Raw genomic sequence first — 27,200 nt, 5'->3', positions numbered from 1 at the left:
CTGAAGGATTATGTTTCTATAACTAAGAATCTTTTTTGCCTCAAATCTGGAGAAAAAGTAATGATGATAAAGCTTTGTACTCCAAACATAACCCACTATTATTGAAGGGCAAGGACAAATTCCTCTCACTTCCCCCATCCCATCATTGGAAATAAAGGAAAAAACATTCAAGATGAAAATCACTATCATTATTTATTAAATCCAGTGTGCCTTTAAAACATCCGAAATATGTTGCTGTGCTTATTTAAAGCCTATTCTCCATGTAGGCTGGAATAAGAAAAATATCTGTAGAATTATGCAAAAGAGCACACAAACAAATCTTCAGCATACTATTTATTTAACACAAACACAAAGAACTCATAATATAGTATTTATAAAATGAACACATAAGACATACATAAAAGAAAAATAACCAGAATCTGGACTTTAAACTGTAAATTTCCTGTGCAACCCAGACAGCTGCCTTATTCTCTGTGTGCCTAACTGTCGCAGATGGAGTGAGAGTGCACTTCACTCATAAGAGTGAAGTAAAAATATAGTTTATTGATACAGAATAGAGAGTTAACAAAGTTCAATGCAACAGTGTTTTAACAAGATTCAATGGCAAGGTACACTTGATCATTTACTGCATAGAGGACAGGGTTAGACAAAACTGTCAGGGAGACGCTCCCACTGAGTCAGGTTTGGAAAAGGATTCCCTTGCTTTCTAAACTCCTTCTCAGCGAGGAGTCTAGGTGTGGCTAGATCCAGTCCTAGTCCCAGACTTGGTCAACGGTTTATGTCTAAAGGATTATATGTGCGCAATCAATCCTTTATATCTCTTAGTGTCACCGAAATTGGGAACCAAACTCCTTAACACCAATGTAGTATTAAGAAGCAGGCATTCTTTATTACGGCGCTGGATGCACAGGGGATTGTTCCACCTAGTGTGCATACTGTAGGTTACAATCAACCAAATCTTATATTGTACGATTACATACCTATGCATCAAATTTCCCAGAATGACCATACATATTCATTCTATTTCCCAGAACTAATTATCATATTTGCATGGTCATTATGCATGCGTCCTTGAACTCCGCGGGGCTTCCGTGGGGGTCTCTGGTGGTCCTTGGTGGTCGTACAGGTGTGTCCTTTAGTTGACCCCTTCTTCTGGACATGCGCAATATCACCTTGCTGATGTAACTTGCTTCCTTTCTTCATGGTGCACGGTCCCTAACAATGATTTGGCACCCTTAACACAAACCAATTATTCTAACTACCCTCGACTCATTGTCAAGATGGGCTGGGGCTGTACTGGGAGCATAGCAGCATGTCCGTACTACTCCTTGTCCTATTGTCTTTGGGCATAGTAGCATATCCATAGCCATAGATGTACAAACACAACATTAAAGTATTGTCTATCCCGCTCCTATCTCTATGTTGCTTAGTTATAAAAGAACAAACTAATCATTTTGGTTACATCTGGTTACATTAGCTAAGATTTCAAAGTTTAGCATGCTATTAGTCACTTAGCAAGGATTTGTTGCGGCAAGGAATCTCTCAACCTCGAGGAGTAACCTTTAGAGGTGTCCCTGCTCAAGGGGAGATCCTGGCGTGCAGCCCACTGCCGTGCAGGAGAGCTCAAAGGGCTCTTGGGCTGCTCACTATTTATGGGGGATAAGATGATTGACCCATAGTCACATTAGCATGCCAACCACAAATTTTAGTTTCTTTGGTGGGCGCATTGCACAATAGCCCTAGGCTATTGTGTTGTTATCTGTCTCCTGAATCCACTTTGAGCCAATGCAGCCGTCGTGACCAGATGCATCCATTATAGCCACCACTGGTGGTTATTACCTAAGCAGGGCTGCAGGAGATAAAGGTCGGAGACGGGGGAAGCACACCATCACACTAACCCCTACATAAAAACTCTGACATTTTTTAGGATAACTAGATGAAAGTTTATATGTTTTCAGTGATGGAAATAAACAAGCCAAAACTGTACTTTTTATTTACAAATAAAACCATATGATACAGCTGACTTCTTCATTGTTCTGATCTAATTGCTAATTATCCACAACAACCTCATTACCTGCCTGCAAAGGGTTTTTTGTTTTGTTTTGTTTTAAATACTGCTGGTTATCTATCCAGTAGCAAATAAATAGTTCTTTAGACAAAAAAAACAAATCAATATTATCTTGAGAAATAAGCACTATGATTCTGACCACACAAATTGTTGGGTTTTTAAATAAATATAAGAGCCATTAAGCCTCCAAATGATTCTCCCTATAGTTGCAAAAAGGATTTTTCTTCTTTTACTTTCTGATGGTTTAGCATTATCATAGGTCCCTAAAGACTAAGAAAGTATTATAACGCTGGTTAAAGACGAGGAAGTAAGGAGGACAGCCCTGCATCTCAAATTATTTGTTATAAAAATGTATTGGAAAAGACAGATATTTATAAGACCTTTTGCAATCTACCACTTTCGCTAATATTATTAAGTGTTCCAATGTATTTAAAATCTTATTATTCTTCATTAAGACAACAAAGTGTGTTTTCCCGACACTCATTCTTTCTTAGAGCACTCTGGTTGGTGTTTGTAGATGCAGCCCAAGTATTATGCATTACCTTTTACATATAGTAATGGGATTGCACAAAAAAAGCAGGGAATACATTTGGAAACTAAAATACAAGCTACAGTCTGCAGGAACTGTCAGGGAAGATGAAAATTGGCACGTATGATAGCATAGATTGACTGTTATTCCCTGACAGAAAAAGTATTCAAGCAGAGAATATCTGTACAGGTTTAGAGTCCAGGATATGTAGTCAACAGAACATAACTCAAGTAACAAATGAAACCAGTTTCTGTCAACTAAGTCCTTACTGCTTCAGAAAAACAATGCTAGGCTCCTTTGAGATTACATACTGCCTCTCTGGAATTCTACTTAGGATAGACTTAGGGTCTAGAAGGGAACTCATTTTAAGCCTTTCATCCAACCTCTAACAACCTAATTGGTGGGCAGGCAGGGTACCTGCAAACCAGAGAATGACAGCTCCTAGTTTAAGGTTTTACAATAAGGTTTGCAGAGTTCTCACTGCATCACAGCCTGCCACTTTCCCATGTCCAGGAGAGAGCTCTACTCCCTTTTTTCCCTTGGTTTTATTCCAAATCTGAACAAAACCACACTTGCTTGAAATTCTCCCCTCATCTTGCTCAAACAAGGAAAGTAGTACTGAGCCTTATTCCAATCTGTCCCCTCTAATTCATACATCAGAGCTCTCAACAAGGGATTCTGACAAACTCCCTCTGCACCCATGTCTACTACAGGATAGCAGTTCAAATTAAGAAAATGCTTCTTACTTTTTGGAAAGTTAAGCAGCGATTTCAATGACAAAGAAAAATTACTACCCTCCTAAATAAGTATACGAACCGTCAGATGACTACAGCATTTTGCTTACAGAACCATTAGAAACTACTTAGAAAACAGTCAATGACATACATACAATTTTACTGGATGGCATCAACTTGTGCCTAGCTCCGACTGCTACACATCTTAAGTTAGCACCATTCAATCTGCAGTAAGCTGCACAAACGGGCTGTTACCTGCAAGAGTGAGACTGCATTTTAACACAATGTAAACATGCTATTATATATAGACTTTTGTTGGAAGTCTCTCAGCAAACACCAAAAACTAGCCCAGAAAATGAGCCAAGCTTTCAGACTTTCAGCTTACCCCTGCTATTTAGATCAATATCACCATAATAAGGCAGAACAGCGAAGCTTGCACTCATGTGGAAAGAAACCTTCACTAATATACTTCATGAGCACTAAGCTTCACACACTACTTCCATAAGCATTAAAATAATGGTGCACTTTGTGAGCCCTACGGTTTTTAACAATAAAGAGTCTGAATAGCTGACTAAATAGCTATTCTGGAAAGATTTAAGAGTGTTAAACATTCTATGTCATTTAATTAGAATTGAAAAGTTCCCATATTATCTACTCTGAAAACATATACTACCCTGCTTTAACAGTCTTTCAGAAAGCTATTTTCAGCCATAACAAGGGAATGGATCACAGCTAGACCTCACACATGTTGCACGAGCTACAACTCTGATGCAAAGTGAGCTGTTTGACCATCAACTATGGTTCAGGAAGTGACCAAACGCTTCCTTAACAAGTGCCAGATGCTGATCTGAAATTCCAGGTATAAACATGCAGGTAGAATACAGCCATCACTGTGGGCTCCTTATAAATAGAGTAATCACTTTTTGTCTTTTTAGTAATTCAGACACGTTAGTAGTTTCCTAAACTAGAAACTGTAACACTACCACAACCTATCCCCTAAAGAGTTATTACTAATTTCCATTTGAAAAGGGACACTTGCAGCAATAAAGTCATCAGCATTCATATCTGTCTTGAGAACATTAGTTTTCCAAAACTGCTATGAAAGAGTCTACTATATGAACTGCACTGTTCAAACCTTACATTCAAGTAGAGCTTTTGGGGATTTATAAAACTACCTTCAAAAAGGAATGCACAGCATTTGTACACCTGGTATAGACTCTGCTATTCATTAGAAAAGTTTTTACAAATACCAGGGCTTTTTTCTGTCCCCACACTGATCATTCATACACACACGAGTCAAAGTTCTAAAATATCAAAAATGCGATTTTGCTAAACATATTCTTCATGATAAAGGCAACATGACCTTAGAAGTATACTGATCAGTCAAAAATAACCATATATTTACAGTCCTCATTGATTTTGTTACAACAGTGCAGACTTCTAGAGAACATTCCTTTTTCATGGGTATGACCTTGATTTTTAAGAAAGATTCCTTTTTTTAACTGTTTGTACTGAAAATTTAACATCTCAGTTTACAAGTTCAACTTTCAAGGGGCTTCCTTATAAGTCCAGAACATACTTGTGCTGTAAAGAAGTGATTCTATATTAAGAATATGCAACAAGATCTGCTGCAGTTAGAATCTAAAGTACAGTAGCAGTAGCTCATACTAGAGGCAGACGAGGAAAATTTTTAAAGTTACTATTCCTTGTTAAGGGCCATGAATAGGAAGTTCTGGATAGGAGTATATTCAAACAGCCACTCTCTTAATTAACTAGTTGTACAGTGGGTTAATGTCCTGTTTTTTCTCCTTGAGATAGCTCATTTGGAAACTCACCTTACAGTCACATTTTCCTGGTGTTTCTAGCATAAAGATTTTATAGAATTACCTCTTTTTCCAAGGCTTGCCAGCAAACCTTGCAGAAGAGATGCCAGACAGCAAATCAGGATATGCCATTCTTCATCACGTCATGTAAGAACATGCATGAAATAAAAATAATATTAATTAAAAAACCACCCAAACCAAACCCACACACCCTCTCCCCCCAAAAACCCCAAAACCTATGCATTGAAGTCAAGTGCATTACTGACATACATTAACTGGCCAACAAATCATAGAATCATTTAGATTTGGAAAAGACACTTAAGATCATCAAATCCAACCATTAATCTAACACTGCCAAGTCCACCACTAAACCATGTCCCTAAGCACCATGTCTACATGTCTTTTAAATACCTCCAGGGATGGTGACTCAACCACTTCCCTGGGCAGTCTGTTCCAATGCTTGGCAACCCTTTCAGTGAAGAAATTTTTCCTAATATCCAATCTAAACCTCCCCTGGCACAACTTGAGGCCATTTCCTCCTGTCTTATCGCTTGTTACCTGGGAGAAGAGACCAATACCCTCCTTGCTACAACCTCCTTTCAGGTAGTTGTAGAGCAATAAGGTATCCCCTCAGTCTCCTCTTCTCCAGGCTAAACAACTCCAGTTCCCTCAGCCCCTCCTCATAGGACTTGTTCTCTAGACCTTTCACCAGCCTTTTATGCTCCTCTTTCAATGTTTTCCTGAAAGTGTACTGCTAATATCAAGGAAACAAATGTAGTTAAATATATCCTAATTACACTCTGTGTTTCACTGAGTGCTAACTTAGAACATTGAGAATGGTTAGGTGTCCTACACACGGATTATATTATTCCTGTTTATTTCTCCACAGACTCCTTATAGCAGGACAACTTACATGACAGACAACAAAAGAATGTCTCTGCCATAGCACCTTGCAGAGGTGCAGGAGGAGTTCAGTTTTGCCTCCTCTTTTCCACAGCCCAACCACCCCCAAAAGCAGCAATTTGTGGTCTGGAGCAACCAACCCAGGTAGCACATAGACCTGAGCACTGTCAGGCACTAGATACCTTGTAGCTGACAGCTCTGCCCACGTGCATGCTGGCCCTTGCAAGCAAGGTGGCACAATGACAGGCAGTAACAAACAACACAGACATAACAAGGAGCAAAAAGTCTTTAAGAAGAGATGTGGAATGAATAAAGTACAACTACCCCAGACAACTTTGTTCCAGTGCAGGTACAGAACAAAAGCTAGTATCTACCACCTCTCTCCATCACATGCTACAAAGTAACTGCTCCAGTGCTAATTAGATGGTAAGCAGCAGTGAACTGTCTCCTTGAGAAGTACTGAAACCTACAGCTGATCAGCATGACTACTTATTCCATGGTAAAATATAATACTTCAAAAGGTACAGATAGCACAAGTGAAGCAGAGGTGTGGATATAGAACTGGGGCTTGTGGAGGTTAGAGAGATGAGGATACTGTAGTAGAAAGTTAGAATCATGGGCGTCTGGTTTCAATAAAGATAATAGTGATCAGGAGTTTGGTAGAAGGCACATACCTACAGGATGAGGCTGACCTACCTATTAGACTTGAGCATCCACCACTGCTGTACAGAATTTCAACACAGCAGATGCCATTCCTCCACATAATCTATCTTCCTCACTACTTGGAGAGCACTGTATCAACAGCTAGTGCACTGCATATATAAACTATTTCAGTTTTTTATATATGGTCTCTGCCTGTACTTATTACAACTTATTAAGAGAAAAACAGACAAAAATAAACAGATCTTGCTATCACTGTGAAAACTTTTCTCAAAGATACTCAATTAGTAAGTAACATCTTTCTGACTTGCCATGTCAGAAACACTTAAAAAGAAAAAAAGAAAAAAAAGGGAGGGGGGCAGGGCACATTTTATAGCTATGTTTAAGTTCTGAAAATTAAAAAAAAATAAGTATCAAGGATTTGCTGGTTTAAGGCAACAGAAAGATACCCTTGTCACCATTTAAAGACCTTGAGAAAGAACCTCAAAAATGCAGTAGACAAAAAGTTCACTAGAAATATTTTCACCACAAGTAGTTATATTACAAAACAATAAGGAAAAGGTGTCTAATTTTTAATTACTGCTACAGAATAAAATTAATTAACCTCTCACCACTGCAGTCTAACGAAGTAGTAACTAAGAAATAGTTAATAACGAAGCAGTAAAAGCATTTCCTTTCCCAGTTAGTAAACGCGAGTTCAGACTACCGCCTCTTCCTCAAAGGAGTCGGGGGACGGGAGAAGAACCATCCCCACTTCCCTACGGAATAGGTTTGGAGTTCTTTTGTCCCATCAATATTTCTACTTCTTTCAGCCCTACTATCACGTATGATTAAAAAAAAAGAATTCACAGAAAGGGCTGCACATCACCGCCCATGGGTGCGACACACTTCCAAGCCTCGAACGCACCCTCCCTCCCCTTCATTCGGCATGCAAAGGAGGCACAGCGATGCGGCGCAGGCGTACAAGGAGCTTCCTCTCACACTCCCTACTCCATAGGCGCGTCACATCCTGGCCGTGCCAGGGTTGCGCGCAGGCGCAGTGGCCGCCGAGGCTTGCGGTCGGCTGGAGGGCAGACAGGAGCGCGGGGTGGGAGTGGTGCAGGGATCCCTCCCGATAGTTCGTACTCGCGCCGTCCCGCCGCTCCAGCGGAGCAGCGGTGGGACGAGCGGGTTGCTTTGCCTGCGTGTCTGAAGAGTGGTGTTTGTTCTAGGGAGTCGGTCTTGGCAAATACACACGCCACCCAACTACCTCATTTGCAGTAGGGAGAGAGGTCAAGCCAATCTCGGAGTAGAGGCTTGTTCTGTTTCGATTTTCAGTCGATAATGACACAGTGACGAATGAAGCACACAAATACCCGGCCGAGGACCTGAGTGCTTACGCAGCTGCCAGGACCCAAATACACAGCAGCCTCGGCCCCGGAAGCGCTTGCTGCGGCAAGGTCGAGAGCTCTGCGCATGTGTCGGAGTGGTGGTACGGTCCTAGCGCGTTTCCGCACGGGGAGAGAGGCCTAGTTGTCCTTCTCTCTAGACTAAGCGAGATCTTCGCGCCGCTAGCGTGTACCGGCCGCAGCGGTCATGGGGAAGCTGAACGTGGTGATGCTTCGATACCTCTCCAGGGAGCAGTTCAGGGTCCTGACAGCGGTGAGCCGTGGGGAGGCCTGGCTGGGGGGGACAGGCGAGCGGAGGGAGCAGGGGAGCCCTGCCTAGACCAGCCCTGCGCACGAAGTTCCGCATGGCCGGCTACCTAAGCGGGGTCGGGCAGGTTCCGTGCACGGATAGGAGACTGGATTGGTTGTGTCGCAAACGGCAGCGGAAGAAAGGCTGCAGGGGAATGGGACCTGCTCGTGTTCTCGCTGCTTCCCCTAGGGTCCGATGTTGGTGTTTCCTGGTGGGGAGGGCCCAGGTCGTGCCGTTCTTTCCTTCAGCCGGCCGCCTCGGAGGGATCGTTAACGGCAGGGCGGTCGCTGGGGCTGCCCAGGTGGTGACTGTCCAGTAAGGTACCGTCACCATTTCTCCAAACGTGCTGATTGCTTTTGGCACCATGTCTAACGAGGAGTCAGCAAAGGTTTACCAGTGCACGGCATGCTGCCTTGGCTAGTTATGTAGTAAGTGCAGGCTGCACCACTGGGCCTGTCTGACTGTACTGGCAGCAGGAGTACTAGTGGAAAGGCAAATTGAGCCACGGCTGTGTACGTATGAGAAAATAGTCTCATTTCAGAAATGTAGAAGAGCTCCTTCATCCACTCCTGAGACTGAAATCTAATCAGCCATTCATCTTCTGACCAGTACAGTAGAAGTTTCAAGGCTGAATTATACAAAGAATATCAAGGGGCACTGATGCATATTAAAAGGTTTGGTTAAGTCGTTAAAAAAAAAAAAATGCATCCATGAAAAGAGATTTTAGTCTCAAGTGGGATCTGATATTATTTCATTGTTGAACACAGGGGCTAACAAATCTATTTTTATTTACTCTTTTAGGTGGAAATGGGCATGAAGAACCATGAAATAGTTCCTGCTAGCTTAATTGCTTCCATTGCCAGCCTTAAACATGGTGGCTGTAATAAAATTTTGAGAGAGTTGGTGAAGCACAAACTTCTAGCTTATGAACGAACTAAAAGTGAGTTTAAATTTTGTGTTGGGCTCCCCCTGTCATTCTGTCCCCAATGCTTCACAGTGGCACTTGCAGAAGTACTACAGCTTGGCATGTATGAGCATCCAGAGCACTTGCTAGCCTTACCTTCTCTTGGTCCTAACCTGGGAATATGGGTTTGTGCAGTACCAAATGTTGTATCTCTCTGCTGAGCTGCTGGTGATGAATAAATGATAAACATGACAGGCAGAAAAGAGATGAACAGTTAACTTTCTTTTTTGCTCGGTCACCAAAGTAATGAAAAATAAAAGACTCATCAGTTAAGGCAATATTCAAATGCATACAGGAATCAACCTAAATGAGTTACAGTCTTATAGTTGTCCTGGTTTCAGCTGGAATAGAGTCAATTTTCTTCCTATTGGCTGGTCTAGTGCTGCGTTTTGTATTTAGTATGAGAATAATGTTGATAATACATGGATGTTTTAGTTGTTGCTAAGTAGTGCTTACACTAGTCAAGGAGTTTTCAGCTTCTCATGCCCTGCCAGCGAGAAGCTGCGGGGGTGCACAGCCAGGACAACTGACCCAAACTGGCCAAAGGGATATTCCATACCATATGATGCCATGCTCAGTATATAAACTGGGGTCAGTTGGCTGGGGGGTGGCGATGACTACTCAGGATCTGGCTGGGCATCAGTTGGTGGGTGGTGAGCAGTTGCATTATGCATCACTTATTTTGTATATTCTTTTATAGTTATTATTATTTTCCCTTCCTTTTCTGTTCTATTAAACTGTCTTTATCTCAACCCATGAATTTTACTTTTTTTTTTCCCCGATTCTCTCCCTGCTGGTCAGGTGGGGTGAGCGAATGGCTGTGTGGTGCTTAGCTACCTGCCAGGTTAAACCACAACAGTCCTTTTTTGGTGTCCAACGCCGGGCTTGAAGGGTTGAGATAATGACAGATCTGACCAAAGCGTGTTAAGGCAAATTTGTTATAAGCATTCATTATATTGGCTTAATAGTTGCTGGTCACAATGTTGATTTATTTGCTCTCACAGTTGTCATGCTTGCTCTCAAAGTTGTGTTATGTAATACCTTACTTGCAGTATATGTTCCCTGTTGTGCCATTTATCACTGCTAGGAGCTGGGTCAAGGTTATCACTTTGCTGCAGTGTGTAACACTGGCTTATGGTATGATAAAATCATTGGTCATGAGACTAGTCTGGTATTTGTACTCAGCATTGCTGTCATCTCCGTACATCAGGAGCCATGTCTAGGAAACTATTAATAATTACACTCTTTACCTTTTCTCCTCGGAATTGGAGCAGACTGCAAGAGCCTTGTATAGTTCACCCCCTCAGAAGCAGCTACTGAAGTGGTTTTTATTCCCTGTCATGTGACAAGTAGCAGTTGTGCAGGCCTTTCCCCATTTCCTTCAGCCTTTTAGTTGCACCTGGCTTTGCAAACATGCTGTAGGAGTCTACAGGAAATTCCTATCCTTTTTGGCCCAGTTCTTCAGAGCATTAAGGGTTGCTCTAGATCATCAACAATCCCAGATCCCTGCTGTATCTCCTATATGTGTGTCTTCCAAAATGCTCCTTGGGTTTTCCCAGGCTGTTTAAAGTACTGCCATTGCCTCTATTAGAGAGAGGCTAACAGCATGTCTGTCTTTTGCCCAGTTGTCCATTTTCATAAAACTTGCAGGATTTTAAACTTCTTTACCATTCTGTCAAATTGGGCTGATATTAGCCAATGGGTGAAATATTACTTGGGTGTGGTGTACCGTAAGTTGAAACAAGAAACAAGACTAAATTGAGACTTAACTGTAAATGTAATGTATGTATAATGAGGAATGAAATGTTTTGCATTTTATTCTTACCTAGCTTTCCAGGGTTATCGATTAACTAATGCAGGATATGATTACCTTGCTTTGAAAACTCTGTCTTCCCGACAAGTCATAAATTCTATTGGAAACCAGATGGGTGTTGGCAAAGAATCAGGTAATTAAAAAAAAACATTTTTAATAATTTTTTTTTAAGCAAACCCAGCTGTAATGTTGAAAATGTTTTGCTAGAAACTGGGTTAGTTTTCCTCTGGATAGTCACATCAGTTATTCTGTCAAACACCAAGATTTATGGGTCACTTGTTAAAATGCTATGTGAGGCTTCTGGCTGCATTTGAATACTTCTTCACAAGAAAGTTGTTCTGCTTTGACCATTTTGTCTGATTCTTGGTTCATCACTTAGGTACTTTGCAGGCAGATGCTGTTTGTCTCATGCTTTGTGACGAGTTTTGAACCATTTTAGCAAAAACATAATTTCAGGTTTTTCATCCCACTTAAAAATAAGATAGTAAAGTAAAATAAAATAGACTCAAAACTATTGGAGTACTATCTTCGTTCGTCTTACGTTCATGTAGATTGTAATTTGACACAGCATGTAACTTGTGTAATTGAAGAATGAGAAGGGGATTATTGGGGACAAATGGTAGCAATGAAACATAGGCTATTTATTAACACTGTTTAAATTAAGAGGCTGGTCCCTTGGGTTGTCTGTCCACTCAATAGAAAGAAGGCGGCTCTTCAGAGTGCAATTAAGAACACTGGCATCTGCCCTAGATTTCTCTCAAGGACAGCTTATGTTTGTTCTTTGCTGTGCAGATAGCCTGGGGATGTTAACCTGAATATAGGAACCTTAAGATCTACTCTGAAAGATGTTTCAGATAACATCAATATTTCTTCTAATGAAGTACCATGATCTTTTCAACAATAATTTCTTCTTGTTCAGCTCTCTAATGTACAGTATGTAAATTTAGCTGTGTTTACTAACTGTAGTACAACTTGCCATGCCAGAAATAATAATTGTGAGAAGTGAAGTAACAAACTTATGACTGCACTTTTTCATCAGATAGTAGCTTGTTAGATATAATTTGTTTCTTAGAACTATGCCATTATGTGTCTTCTAGATATTTATATTGTTGCAAATGAAGAGGAGCAACAGTTTGCATTGAAATTACATAGGCTTGGAAGAACTTCCTTTCGCAGTCTGAAAAATAAGCGTGACTACCACAAGCACAGGCATAAAATGTCATGGCTGTATTTATCCCGGCTAGCAGCAATGAAGGAGTTTGCCTATATGAAGGTAGGTGGCCATTCACACAATATCAGCAATAGTGTAATAGACTGGAAGATACTTTTCAGACTGTCTTTTGATCAGTTCATGTTTGCAGTACTGGTAGGATTTACGCTTTTTATCTTTTTTTTTTTACTAATGGACTTAAAGGATACGTTTCAGAGAATTTCAATGCTATATGTTTTGTATACTTTCCAATGACAAAATGAAGCTTTGCCATGGAAGTCGTGTGGAACAGAAGCAGGTGTCATGAGAGAATTTCAGATGAATGTTGTTATTTATGGATAGATCAGTTTATTGCTTATGTTAGATGGGAGTTTGTCAATATATATAGTGTTTTCTTAACTATTTAATTTTAATTTTTCAATGTATTGTCTCTTTCCAGGCTTTGCATGACAGAAAATTTCCTGTTCCAAAGCCTGTAGACTACAACAGGCATGCAGTTGTTATGGAACTTATTGATGGCTATCCTTTGTAAGTACTGAAGCTTGAATTCTCTGTGTTATAGAAACCCTAACAATGTTAGGTTCAGTAATGTAACAGGATTAGGGTTTTTCCTTGTCATGTGAGTGAATTCTGACTTCACCATGCTGAATAATACTCTTTAGCCCACACTCAGTAGCATTCTACTTAGATATAGTCTTGCTTCTCTTATCTCTTTATTCAGGTAAATTGTTTTTTTCTTAGTCCAAAGAAACCGGTGAAATAGACTAATTTTTTAAGTAAGGAATACATCAAAGATTGGTGTGACACAGGTTAGTACTGCAACTGTTTTCTACACAGAAATCACATATTCTGTATGTTATTGGATATATACAATATTGAATATTATATCTTTCACATTCTGAGCTCCGGTTCGTGATCCTTGCTCTGGTAATTCGAGTAATATTATCACTCACTGTTTTAGAACTTCTGTTCTGTTTATGTAGAATACCATGTATAATCTGGTTTTGCTTCTTCAAGGAAGATTACTTTGCTTGAGTTGTTCAACATCTAGAAACATTAAATACCATTGAAGTTTGTACGTGAAGGAATGGTTTGTTTTGTTTGCAGAGCAGAATGCAAAAGGCCTATACACTTGATATAATGTAAAATAACCAAGGTGCTTATCCAGAGATTTAAAGTGTCTAGTTCTAGAACAAATCAGTTCATGCTCTTGTATAGTAATCAAGATCTAACGTGGGCAGTTTAATCAAAAAGGAGTTAATCCCAAAGTATAACAGTTGAAGAGTAACATGGAAGAGACTTCATTGTATTGTTAAATACAATTTGTTATATTAATTTGTTAAATGATTCCACATCCATCATGTACATGGAGCACTTCAAGTTCCATGTGGACATCTGCAGTGGAATTTTACCATGCGCTCCCTGTTTTGCCATTCTAACCTGAAGGAGATAAGTAGTGGATGAGAATTATTTCAAATATGCCAAGATCAAAGAATCTCCAAATAGTTGAGGTTGGAAGGGACATCTGGCAGTCATCTGGTCCAAACACCCTGCACAAGGACGGGCACCTAGAGCCTGTTGCCGGTTTTTCTATTGTCTATTGCCTGAGTTGAAAAACTAGTGTGGAGCTGCTGACTTATGGTAAACAATTGTTATGCTGTCTTTGACAAGTACAGGGTTATCCAAAGTTCCTGCCAAATTTGACTTAGTTTTTCCTAGTCTACCTACTTTATTTCGCATCTTACAGAATCACAGAATGGTTGAGGTTGGAAGTGACCTCCAGAAGTCATCTGGTCCAACCTCACTGATAGAGCCTGGCCACCCAGAGCTCGTTGTAAAGGACCATGTCCAGATGACTTTTGAATATCTCTAAGGAGGGAGACTCCACAACTTCTTTGGGCAGCTTGTGCCAGTGCTCAGTCACCCTCACAGTGGAAGAAGTGTTTCCTATGTTCAGAAAGATCCACCTGTGTTTCAGTTTGTGCCCATTGCCTCTGGTCCTGTCACTGGGCATCACTGAAAAAAGCCTGGCTCTGTCCTCTTTGCACCCTCTCTTCAGGTATTTATGTACATTGATGAGATCCCTCTGAGCCTTCTCTTCTTGGGGCTGAACAGTCCCAGCTCTCAGCCTTTTCACATAGGAGAGATGCTCCAATCCCCTTAATCATGCTTGTGACTGTTTGCTGGACTCTCTCCAGTATGTCCATGTCTCTCTTGTACTGGTGATCCCAGAACTGGACACAGTACTCCAGGTGTGCCCTCACCAGTGTTGAATAAAGGGGAAGGATCACCTCCCTTGACCTGCTGGCAATGCTTTGTCTGATGCAGCCGAGGATACCATTAGCCTTCTTTGCAGCAAGGGCACATTGCTGGCTCATATTCAACTTGGTGTCCACCAGGACCTCCATGTCCTTTTCTGCCAAGCTGCTTTCCAGCTGGGTGACACCCAGTGTGTACTAGTGCTTGAGATTGTTCCTCTCCAGGTGCAGGACTTTGCATTGCTTATTGAACTTCATGAGGTTCATGCTGGCCCATTTCTCCAGCCTGTCAAGGTCCCTCTGGATGGCAGCATGACCCTCTATCAGCTATTCCCAGTTTGGTGTCATCTGCAAACTCTGCCCCATCCAGCTCATTAACGAAGATGTTAAACAGGACTGGAACCACTTTTGACTGCCGGGGTACACTGCTAGTCACTGACCTCCAAGTAGACTTTGTGCCCAGCCATTCAGGCAGTTTTCAATGCACCTCACTGTCTGCACATCCAGACCGTACATCGACAGCATTTCTATGAGAGTCTTACAGGAGACAGTGTCAAAGCCTTACTGAAGTCTAGGTAGATAATAACTACCTCTGTCCCCCCATTTAGCAGGCCAGTCACTTCATCACACAAGTTTATCAAGTTGGTCAAGCATGACTTCCCCTTGGTGAAGTTGACTACTCTGGATGATTTTCTTGTCCTTAACGTGCCTGACAGTGGTTTCCAGGATTAGCAGCTCCATCACCTTCCCAGGGCTCGAGGTGAGGCTGACCAGCTTATAGTTCCCTGAGTCCTCCTTGCCCTTCTTGGGGCAAGATGGGAGTGACATTTGCCTTTCTCCAGTCTTCGGGTACTGCTCCCACTCACCATGATTGATCTACAATTAACAAGAGTGGCCTTGCACTGACACCTACCAGCTTCCTCAGAGCTTAGGGGTATGTCCCATCAGGGTCCATGGACTTATGTATGTCCCGTTTGCTTAAGTATTCCCTGAACTGATGCTTTTCTACCAAGGAAGGGTACATCTTCCTTGCTCCAGCCCTTCCCCCTGGTCGCTGAGATTCCTGTCTCGGAAGATACCAGTTAACATGACTTCCAAATTCAAAGAGCAAGTGGGACATTTTCTGATACAGACTTGTGGCTATGAGAAGTGTCACCAGTTAATTTTGGTAGAGTATGAAAGTGTTCAACAGGAGCTTGTTACAGAGCTGCTAGACTTCCATTGTTCATTCTGTGTTTTGTACAAGTGATCCGTTCTCCTAATACTGTAGTACTGCATTCGGACCAAAATATTTCACATGATAACTGTAAATGCTGACCACTTCTTGGCAGTTTATGGTACAATGAGATAACTACCTTTTTACTTGTTTTTTTTTCTAGAGAAGATGATTTGTGTTTTGCCACTTAAGGTACTTTGCTTTCTCAGGTATACGTTCAGGAATGCTTTAAGCTTTTTTTCTTTTTTTTTTTTTCCTAAGTTAGTTTAGAAAATACGTTTTTGTAAAACAAAATGTCATGGGGCATTTCAGTTTGAATACGGGAAGACCTAGTTCCTATTGAGACCATAAGATTACCTCAAACAGGAGAGAGACAAAAATTTGCAGATCCATTATTTCAGTAATGCGTTATGACAATGGTGCATGATGGGAGGCAATGAGCTTAAGCTGAAATGAGATTTAGCCTGGATATAAGGAGAGATTTTCTCCCTTTGAGGACCATGAGGCAGTGGCACAGGGTGCTTGTGGAGGTTGTGCAGACTCTCTCCATCCCTGGAATTTTTCAAGCCCCAACTAGACAAAGCCCTGAGCAATCTGGTCTGATCTTAGAGCTGACTCAGCTTTGAGGAGGGTATTGGACTACAGAGACCTGAGGGCCCTTTTAGCTTGAATTACCCTGCCATTCTGTCAGATATATTTCATATACTTTGTCTATGTTCTTAAATAAAGTATTTGAAGATTCAGAATATTTTATTTTATTTAACTTTTCAGGTACCAGGTGCACCAAATGGAAGATCCTGCCTCTGTCTACAGTGAATTAATGGATCTAATTGTAAAACTTGCCAATCATGGTTTGATTCATGGTGATTTCAATGAATTTAATCTCATATTGGATAATGATGACCATGTCACTATGATTGATTTCCCTCAGATGATATCAACATCACATGCAAATGCTGAATGGTAGGTTCAAATTTGAAGATGTTTTCAAAGTAAATCTGACGAGTGCTGATGACAGCAAATAGTCAACCATTACTTGTTTCCATGAGCCTGTTTCTGATTCTTTTTTTACCATTGTTGTCATGCAGCACAAATAATGTTCCAAATGTAGTTTGATTTATGAATGAGTAGAAATGTCTCTTTAGGATAAATATGTAATTAATTGCTTCTCAGAGTGAATGATGTTGTTCAGTTAAGAAATGCTTAGAAATAAACTGCATGCAGTTTGTGTCCCTAAGCCTTTTGTCTTGGGATCTCTAATAGAAATAATTTTCAAATAAAATCAGTAAAAGACAAGAAATGTAGGGTAAAAGTTTGTCATTACAGTAGACGTCATTACCTTGATTTTGTGTTTGTACAACTCTATTTTTTTTACAGGTATTTTGACAGAGATGTTAACTGTATTAAGGAGTTCTTTAAGAAACGCTTCAGCTACGAGAGTGAGCTCTTCCCAGCATTCAGAGACATCAGGTAGAAACTGCCAGATGAATTTGAGTTCTCCTATTTATGGTATTTGTGTTGGTTTTGTGAGAAAAATGAGTGCCTGTGAGAGATGCTTGTAGGAGAAATAAAAAAATAGGCCCAACCATGCAATTTTAAATTATGTTTTTGTAATTCCTATTGTGTTTTCATCAGCCAAAGTTACTGTAAGTAGTTTCCAAAAGCTAAAGTGTGCTTTAAAATCTGCTGCTGCCTCCTTTGTCTTTCCTCTTGTAGCTACAGAAGAGAGACATCAATACAAAAGCTTGATCCAAATGGTAGATATCTAGGAAACGTTAACAGGGATGCAGAATCGGTTTCTCCCACTTCTCAAAGCCCATTTGACAGATCTAGTATATTGAGGATTAATTTGTGTTTCAATTTTAAGTTTATTTTTAAAATGCTAGTAAATATAGTGGCTGCCTCTTGAAACATTATTATGTTTAAAGTTTTCTTCCTAATGTCTTTTGTGCCTTTTGAAAAGTAAAGTAATTTTTCACCTATTTTAAGACTGAAGCTGCTGCAATGAAAAGGGTTTTATTTCATTATGAGTGCTTTTCCAGAGGGGTACCACACTTGAATCGGTCTCTATGTATCTGTGTACCCTTTATTCTTCTGTTTGCTTTAACATAATTTGAACTTAAAGCCAAATTGTATTCCTGCTAAACTAAAATAATTTCCTATAAATAAATAAACAAACAAATGCTGGTTATGGAGATGGAATCATCTTTTGTAGAAGTTTGCTTCTCTCAGGTAGCATTCTGTTAATACTTTACCTAAAGCTCGGTGCAATCACATGGTGTTCTGTGTGTTTCAACAGAGTATATCCTCTTTGTTAATAGTATGGGTAATTATAGTCTAGCTTGATTAGTATTTTTAATCCAAAATGTAGCATACTGGTAGCTTGATTATTTAGCATATTAAAAGAAAACATACTTTTACTTCTTTCACAGGAGAGAGTGTTCTCTTGATAGAGAAATAGCTGCCAGCGGTTATACAAAAGAAATACAGGAAGATGGTGAATTGCTTTACCCACCAGGTTCTGATGAGGATGATAATACAACAGAGGTATCAGAATTTGTAGAAGATGCTGAGAATAAGCTCAGCTTCTTCAGCAAAGATAAAGAAAACAATGCAGGCTTCATACATGAAGTGGGTGATTTCTCTGAAAGCAGAACTTCTAACGACTTTATGTATAGCAATGAAGAGCCTGATGCAACTGAAAGTAGTGAAAATACACAAAGGCTGAATATGTCAAAGTTGAGTTCAGCCTTAGAAAAAATTGAAGGGCAAGCTATGCTTTGGAAGTCTGGTGAAGATGCAGAGAGTTCTTCAGTTGCTTTCTTTGAGGTCAAAAGCATAACTGAAAATGTTGCTGAAGTTGAAAATCAGACAGATCAAGGAGGGTGCTGCAATGATAAGGAGAATGGAGACAAATACCCTGATCTGGTGGTTGACTTGTCAACTTTAAACGAGAAGTTCAAGCATTACAGGTAAAGATTCATATTTACTGGAATATGATATATAATACATATATCTAGGAGTGTCGTTCCTCCCCTACCCCTAATAAATGCAAATCTTTCAAGTAGGTCAAAAAGGACTATTCTTCAGCTACCCTTCTTTAAACTGAAGACTAAAAATTCAATTTATTTTTAAAACGTTGCAGTCAATATCTTTCCTATTGGTCTCATGATAGGTAACCTGTTGATTGGTACTATATACGTAATACTTCATACGTAATGTGTGACAGATCAGTTGTCTGGCTGTGTAATAGTATCTGAGAGAACAGGTCTTGGATTTAATTCATAGACCAACCTATTTTCTGTGGTGGTATTTTTTCCCCTTTTTCTTTGTCTCAGTTAACATTGGTAGTGAAAGAGTTCTTGATAGTAAAATGCTGCTTCTAAGTAACTTTTATGAATAAGTTTGTCATTTGAATGCTCTGTCTCAAAGGCAAATTATTCTGGTGCTCACTCAGCTGAAGTTAGCAAGAACAAGCTCCTTGGAATGTATTATTCAAATATATTGTACTGTGCATTGTTATAGCTTTTAATTCCTTTCCTGACATAGTTAGAAATTCCCGCTAGCCCCTTGTACATGAAATTCTAACTCTGATTTTGCCAGTCCACCATGTACCTGGATGCATATACCAAGGTCATACTCCCCCTCATCTGCTTTTGCTTTTTAGTGAAATGACTTGTCAAGACATTGTGCAGAATCTGAAATACTTTTTTTTAAGTGTTCTGAAACTTCTTTTAATGTGCTTGGTGTACATGTGGCTATTGTGCTACAGATTCTTCCTTTCATAAAATGCCTGTTTTGAACAACTACTGTTAATATTTAAAATGTAAATGTTCTGTAGTACTTGCATGTTCTGTTGGGAGTTTTCAGATTATATCTCAAAGTTAAGACTAAAACATGATGCTCATAAAGGCAAAGGATGTTTATCTTGCTAGTGGAATAAAACATTGATGTATGTATTTTAGAAATGAAGAGACTATCGTTCATATTGCTGAGCACAGAACAAGGACTAAAAGTGTCACATCAGCCAGAAGTGTTGGGAGCTGTTCAACAATTCCAGCGGTAAATATTATTGTTGTTATTATCTAGTTTACTCTCAGTCCATGTTAAATAGCACATAGCTGTTAGTGCGTATTTGTAAAAATGTTACCTAGCATTAATTATCTTTAAAAAGACTGTTACCATGTACCTCTCTGGTTTGCATTTCCGTGCCCACAGAAAAATAGGACTGGTGCTTCTGTAATTGTTTACAGGGAATGATTTCCAGCACGTTCCTTCATGTATTGCTCTTTCACCAAAGCTCTACGTCAGCATTAACAACTTTCATTTAGCGAATAACATGCTAATGTATGTTAATGTATGTTAATGCACTAATGTATAATCAGTTCATTGATTTCTGTTGCTAGCCACAATTAATATTTTTTATTTTAAAAGTGGCTGCTTGAGTCAAGATTTAATTTGGCCTTTTAAACCTGTCTTCTTAGAGATTTATTCACACTCTTTTCTGAATATGAATTTATTTGACTTTCTGCCTTATATAAAGCAGAACATTTTACAGCAGAATTTAATGTCTTTTTCTTCAACCCCAGGCTATACACTAGTCAGTATGGCTACCTCTGTCACATTTTTAAAAGTGCATTTTAATTTTAAAGGGAAGAAAGTCCAATGTTCTTTATTACTTATAAAGTATTCTTATACAAAACAGGAATAAAATTCTTTCAGCTGACAGATGATCCATGAGGTGTTTTTTTAATTGGGTCAGACTACATAATTGCCATTGTAAATATGCATACCTATGTTCAGTCTCATTTTCATTTGCAGTTAGGACCAGGAGCTCTGAAAAATCTAGTTTGGAGAACATGTTAGTGTAGTTTCAGCTCTTCCATGACATGTACCAAAAGTAAATATGTACTTTTTCAATTTGTGTCTCTTTCAAAGTATTTCTATTGCCTGATTAGAGTGTTAGTCCTAGAAATACTATATCTGAAACCTCTAGTGCTGGCAAGAACAATTTTTTTGGTTTTGTTTTGTTATACTTGATCTTCCTCATTCAACAGTCTTTTCAGTCTGCTACTTACTGCTTCAGTACTTTTCTAACAAAGGTTTTGTTACTGTCCTATTAAGTGATGTGTTATTCTGTGAAGCAGCCTTGTTTTACACAAGGTGCCTGTTGGTGGCTATGTTATTAATGGAATATTTGGCTGCTTTGCTCTTTCATGTTTGGATTTTTTTTTTTAAGGAAAGTATTTTAAAGATATACCAATAACCAGTAAAGTTACATGTGTAAATAAATGTTAAGGAACAGCGTGTTTGCATCTTGTCTAAGATTTTTTACAGGAGTTCATGCGAGGAAAAAGCAACTTTGATCTTCATCATCACAGTTCTTATTCTAGGGGATGGCATTGTATCTTCTTAAGGAGACAAAGGATTAGGTTAAAACTATGGGATGAAGTAAACAAGAGCCAGGATGATCTGCCAGGAATTCCCTAGCTTCTGGTCCATGCAATCTTTTTTTTTTTTTTCCCTCCTCTTTTTTTGAGTTTGCTAGTTTAAGTGTGCAGAATTAAAAAACAGAAGAAGATCAGTGCTACTAAGTCCTATAAAGGAAATTACTTGAAATTGTACTTCTTTATACCACTTGGTGGTAGCAGTGGTCATTATGTAGCTATAGAAACTTTTTTCGAGTATTTAGTGGATGTATGTTTATTCTGTAGACAGACACATAAAATGTGTTAAAAATACGTAAATGGCATGTACCTACCTAATTTTCTGTTCTAAAAGAAAGAAAAAAAACACTTCAGCAGACAAGCTTTGAAGAGATTCAGCCACATAAAAACATTTTTCCTGCACCAATTTACCTTGCATAATGATAAAATAATGTTTCTGCCCATGGCTGAGTCTTATTTTAACTTTTGAGTATTAGAGCTAAAGAAATGATATGTATAATGAGCTATTTGTAACATAAGAAAAATAATTACAAAACTAAAAATGCAAAATAATGGCACTGCAGTAAGATCCATGGGGCTGCTTAGAGCTGATGGCTATTATTGCTGCTAGCATTTATCTGTTGTTTATGCAGCTTGCTTTCTGTTTGGTGGAGAAAACATATTAAAGCATAAGCAGATTTTTAAATTAATCACACCAATGAATTCATATAGGCATATATAAACAATGGCAGTAATAGCAGTAGGTACAGTCATAACTTGAGACTATGCAAAAAAGAGAAAACATCATGAATTTTGGAAAATCAGATATTCCACATGAAGTAATATATCTTTCTATGCTCGCACAAATCTTTATATGCACTGATGTAATTTAATTAGAGGAAACAATGTGAATGATCAAAAATTTAAAATGTAAATCTGTTTACTGTGAAGCATTTCGCAGTATTTCCTTACATTTAGGTTGTGATGATGGAAAGACCAGTGGGTCTTTCCACAACATGCTGTGGTTGAGCAATAGAATTTGGTGAATTTACATTATGATTCTGGAAAGACTTCTGGTATCCGTCTTGCAAAATTTCTTTTATCAAATTTTGTATAAACTGGACCAGAGTGGGAGAAGTAAAGAAGCCTTCTTTCAGGGTTCTGCCTATAGAAAACACAGAATGACAGATGCTTTATTGGCAAAAGAAAAACAACAGTGCAACAGTTTAAATTAGTTCTTACCATTTTTTCTTCAGGAATATTTTAAAGAGAATCTACAATTTTTATTTCCAAACAACTCAATGTCAAATATTGAGTGCTACTAAATACCCAAGGAAAGAAGGATACGTCACATGCAACTGTTTTTTATCCACATTTCAACAGTCAGCCTGCATGCGACATAACTTAGGAAACTGCTGTTCAGGTGGTTCCCTAATTACTACAGGATTCCTGCTGAAATCAGTATTGAGTAATTGGATTCATTGACTACCTTGTATTTTGTTACTTTAGTTGTATTAGTCACAGCAATTCTTAAAGAGCGTAACTTGCCAAAATTATGCTTTCTGGTTCCTGATTTACTCCCTACCAACTTACTACTTCATATGCTACAGTGGAGTTGAGTTGATAGTACAACCAACAAAACACAAGGCAACGGAAATTGGGGTACATGTAAAGGAAATATATTTAGATGGATATTTTTCCTTTTGTCCAGTTATTTGGACAGCAGCAGATCTTTTATTAAGGGCAGATTTATTCCTCGATATGATTTTTTTTTTAATGCTTTATTGATAAGACACTCCTTTGGGATTTCCAACAAGGTATGATTCTGTCATGATTGAATAGTTAGAAAGATGAAAATAATTTGATTTCTCTTTTTCTTCCAAGGCAAGATATGAAAGTATGCAGTCAATATCAGTGCAGCAGCTTGACCTGGGATCATTTTCCAAATGACAAAATCACTGCCACAATCTACTAAATCACGGCTTCATTTTTATTATGGATAGCTATTGCCATCATAATGGAGAGCAGAATTTGGAATGAAAACATAGGTGTAAAAAACAGATGAAATTTCATAAAACTACTGCAGTTTTATGGAAATAACAGTTGCTGTTGCTGTTTCAGTACTTTCAATGTAGAGGCATGAGACAGTCCTGTTAGTAGGAGAGTGCCTCACGACAGGCGAAAACTGGAGGAGGAGTTGTAAATCAGTCCTGACTGCCCCTCCTTTTTAGCCACCCTTATGGTAAAGAGTTGTTTTCCAGTAGAATCATACTCAGATCTTTGTAATCCAAACTTTAGAAAAACCAGGGTGCTAAAAAAAAAAAAGGCGCAAACTGAATAATTACTGCAGGATGTGAAATGTTCTATTAGTCTTTTTTTTTTTTTTTTTTTTTAAACTTAAAAGACATTTGTCAAATCTTCAAGCATAGAATGTTACCAGCTTTTTACATTTTGGTAGAAGGCATGTGTTTTGCACTGAGAGGTGCTGGTCCTTTATGATCCCTGTAAGAAAGACACTTAAACTCTGTAAAGTATGATTTAAAATGCTATTTATTAGAGCTAAGACTATCAGAAGAGAATAGCGGTCCCACACCCCTTTACATGCTGGGAGCCCTGAGGGTGTAGCACTGAACAGGACTCCAACACATGTGCAGCATGCCATGCAGACCTTGTCCATAGCAGAGAATCTCTCTTTTTCAGTCATTCGAGCTATTTTACAATTTTCTTACAAGGAAACAATTCTGTTCATAATTTCTGCAGTCAAGCTGAACTGATGTTCACATAAGAACTTCTTGCTGTGCTTTTAGATAAAGGCAGGGCCATACAGGAGGCCTAATTGCCAGTACTGAGTGGGGGCTGGCTTAGTTTATCCTGCTGCCAATGGATTTGTGCAGTACAACACAGGCCTGAAGACAATCTTGTACATGCAGTTTAGTGCAACACAGAACAGACCTGGGCTTACTTACATTAACTGTTGTCTGGTTAGGATCATGCATGTTCATGTTGGTACTGAAAATACACTATCGTGGTGCCATGTCTTAGTACTATCTTCAAAAAGTTCTGATACTGAATTGTTTCTTTATTTGTAGGAACTGGTGAAACAGAAGATAAAACGTCAACTGACTAAACACCAAAAGTCTGCTCTGAGGCAACGACTGCAAAAAGGAGAGGCAAATATTTATACCAAACAACGTCGAGAAAATATGCACAACATTAAGTCAAGCTTGGAAGCAGCTAGTTTCTGGGGATAATTTATTAAAGCTCCCATAGAACGTGAGAAAACTCGTAATGTATATGCTTGAAAGAATTATGCTAATAATGACTAATTCTTTTATATAATGGAGCAATCTCTTATATATAACCAAATGTTTTTCTGGAAGTTAACCTCATTCTGGTTCGTGTGATTTTGATTGGGGGATTTTGTTTTGTGTTTCTGGTTAAAACCATTGACTGTAATTTAAATTAAATTAGTAGTACTGGCTAAGACCATTTAACTACAGCAATTTCCAACAGTATCTTGTTGTAAATAAATTGTACTGTGTTTGTTTAGATTAAGAATCTTCTGTTGTGCAGAGGATTCTTCTTAAGAGGGAAGGGAAATTTTTAAAACCAATTTTTACAATTACATGAAATTTAAATTTAAAATGTTGCCTTCATGTTATAAACAGATATTTGTTTGGTGTAATTTAAAATCACAAATATAAACCTGATAGCAGCTAGCAGCTCTTAAGATTTTGTTTGTACCTGTACAAACATGAGCAATCCATATGATTCATATGCATTTTTTGAAGCCAGGAATTCTCATTTATTTTTTCCTTCACTCCAAGATCTCACGTATAAATCTTGCCCAGACAAATATATAATAACAACAGTTTTGTACAGACCTGGCAGGCACTTGGATTTTTAATGTGCCTGCACAGTAACCGATAAATTTGATTCCTTTATATCTAATAACTTCCATAAAGTGATTAGGATTCTGGAACTTCTCTTTTCAAAAATATTACCATGACTTTTACTATGTTATATACTTGGGGTCTGAAGACCTAGAAGAAAAACAAGTATCTTGATTTTTTTTTTTTTTATTTTAAGCAAGGTTTGTCTAGTAATAAAATTAAATGGTGTTTATATTTAAAAACATGTAATAAACTTAAGGAGAGAAGTGTTTGTGAACACTGAAGCAAGAGAGAGCAGTTTTAATTTTTCTTTGTTCTTTTTTTAACCTTCTATCCACTGTATCTGTGCTTGAGATGTGAGGTGGAGCCCTTCGTGGGAGGGACAACTTGGCAGAGTTTAAATTATCAATCTATAGTTTGGAAAATCTTAAATCTTTTACTTGCCTTGGTAAAAGAAATCAAGAACTTTGGCTGTGACTTTTTGGTTTTCTGCTCGCATGTTCTATCTGTTCTTTGCCCTGTGTACCTGATATGCCCGATACCTTATTCAGGTTTTAACCTGTTGAAGAATTGCAGCCTCTATCCTGTCTTGCAGCATGCTCTTGCTTTCAAAGTTTTTAATTTTTGTCTTCTCTCTGGAACAACATAAAAGCTAGTCTCAGCCAGCAGCGGTATGTGGTCTTAAATAAAACCGTGGCAGGTCAGTGAAGAGCTGCAGTAGATAAGTGTTCCTTGTAGCATCACAGCTGCATGAAAGTCTGTTGACAGAAGTAAGGAAGTCCAATTAAATCTTACACATAAGTGATTGCAATCAAGGTATGTAGGCCTGTTTCTTGATACAGCTAGAGCTGATTTGAGCAGGAGTAGAAAAGCAAACTAAGTCAATTTAGTTGCATTTCCATTTTAAACATTAAAGGAAATAAAAATCTTTTTATGTTTCTGGGCTCTTATCTGTTAAGAGACTGGTTCAGTGACAGCTTAACAAGATTTGAGTTACCGTTCTTTGGCGAATATGTGCATGCACTTTTTGGCTTCTAATTTAGGACTTCTCACACTGAAAGAGTTCTTTCTGGTGTGTGACCTTAAGTCTGTCTTGGTAATCGGTTCCAAAAATATACAAAGGCTGTCTGTTTGATTCAGCACCATGAGAAAAGAAAGAATGATGGAAATCTTTGCTGTTTATTTTCAAAATGTCCTTTAAAACATCCATTACCTCTTTTAAGGGTATTCTAATGGATTGCTCTAAGTTACCATTTTCATTTACTCCGCCAGACAAGACTCTTCTGAGACTGGACTTGGTGAGGGAGGAACTAATCCTCAAAGTTACAGCTTAAGATATCTTTAAGACTGTTTTTTCCAAAGCAGCAGAATTCCTGAAATATCTAAAGTCATCAAAGGTCACAGTGAAGTTTACGCATCGAATGAAGTTCAGAGTACTCACTGCACTTGAATGTCCACATATGAAACAAAGTATTTAGAATGAACTTAGGAAAATGCAGAGATTAAGACAATAGTGTTTTTACTATCTTAAAATCACATATTCACCAGGAAGGAATGCATGGGTTATAACAAAATTGGTTTAAAATGTTTTAATAAGCACACATAAAGTAGCATTAGTTCATTAATTTGTAACCAAACAAAATTCGAAAATTAGTAAGGAGCAGACAAACATTGTATTACACACTCAATATATGCAACAGTATGTGTTAAAACTTTTAAGTGATAGAGGTACAAGGTTGTGTAGCAATTTTCTACTGCTGAATCCTAAAAAACTATTTTTTGTTTGGGAACATGGAAGAAAAGATTGTAAAGTAACTAAAGAACACATCTTTACTTTTGGATTTTTTTTCAAGCCAGGAAGACTTTACTGGAACTGATATAAAAGTATTCTGTACCAGCAAAGTAACTCTAGTTGATGTAGCTTATGGTTGCTACAAACAGTCCTCCTGTCTGAAGGAAAAATTATACCTGTATAACAGCAGTATATTTGCGTTTGTACTTCAGGCTTTTGCCAGCATGTTTATGT

The 27,200-nt window shown here is 38.6% G+C and overlaps 1 protein-coding gene and 1 long non-coding RNA gene across 6 annotated transcripts; one reads left to right on the top strand and one right to left on the bottom strand.

Moving 5' to 3' along the window:
• Positions 1-418: 418 nt before the first annotated feature.
• On the bottom strand, positions 419-8,129 carry LOC140651062 (uncharacterized). Of its 4 annotated transcripts, XR_012042245.1 has the most exons (5): positions 7,329-7,907; positions 6,754-6,869; positions 5,219-5,287; positions 3,487-3,586; positions 419-1,215 (listed from the first exon to the last, which is right to left on the bottom strand). It is a non-coding gene; the product is annotated as an uncharacterized lncRNA (long non-coding RNA). The 4 variants fall into 4 exon arrangements; XR_012042246.1 differs by lacking the exons at positions 6,754-6,869; positions 7,329-7,907 and adding an exon at positions 7,967-8,129; XR_012042244.1 differs by having other exon boundaries at positions 6,754-7,907.
• Positions 7,763-26,368, top strand: RIOK2 (RIO kinase 2). Of its 2 annotated transcripts, XM_072860117.1 has the most exons (11): positions 7,763-8,358; positions 8,936-9,068; positions 9,196-9,334; positions 11,188-11,304; positions 12,269-12,444; positions 12,821-12,909; positions 16,627-16,818; positions 17,233-17,325; positions 18,288-18,827; positions 19,821-19,917; positions 24,371-26,368. In XM_072860117.1, the coding sequence occupies exons 3-11, from the start codon at positions 9,202-9,204 to the stop codon at positions 24,530-24,532; spliced, it is 1,599 nt and encodes a 532-aa protein (XP_072716218.1). In that variant the 5' UTR covers positions 7,763-8,358; positions 8,936-9,068; positions 9,196-9,201; the 3' UTR covers positions 24,533-26,368. The 2 variants fall into 2 exon arrangements, with proteins under 2 accessions (XP_072716218.1, XP_072716217.1); XM_072860116.1 differs by lacking the exon at positions 8,936-9,068 and having other exon boundaries at positions 7,764-8,358; positions 24,371-26,364.
• Positions 26,369-27,200: the final 832 nt, after the last annotated feature.

The sequence above is a fragment of the Ciconia boyciana genome, chromosome 4, assembly GCF_034638445.1.
Source record: "Ciconia boyciana chromosome 4, ASM3463844v1, whole genome shotgun sequence".
Lineage (NCBI taxonomy): Eukaryota > Metazoa > Chordata > Aves > Ciconiiformes > Ciconiidae > Ciconia > Ciconia boyciana.
Note: the sequence above shows the minus strand (reverse complement) of the source record. Positions and strands in the feature narration are given on the sequence as shown.

What these genes read in the sequence shown, in the direction of transcription:
- RIOK2 (XM_072860116.1), top strand. Translation starts at nt 8,293, where the DNA reads ATGGGGAAGCTGAACGTGGTGATGCTTCGATACCTCTCCAGGGAGCAG. An exon ending in AGCTTATGAACGAACTAAAA is followed by an intron (nt 9,335 to 11,187) that starts GTGAGTTTAAAT and finishes ATTCTTACCTAG; the next exon opens with CTTTCCAGGGTTATCGATTA. An exon ending in GAGAAGTTCAAGCATTACAG is followed by an intron (nt 18,828 to 19,820) that starts GTAAAGATTCAT and finishes TATGTATTTTAG; the next exon opens with AAATGAAGAGACTATCGTTC.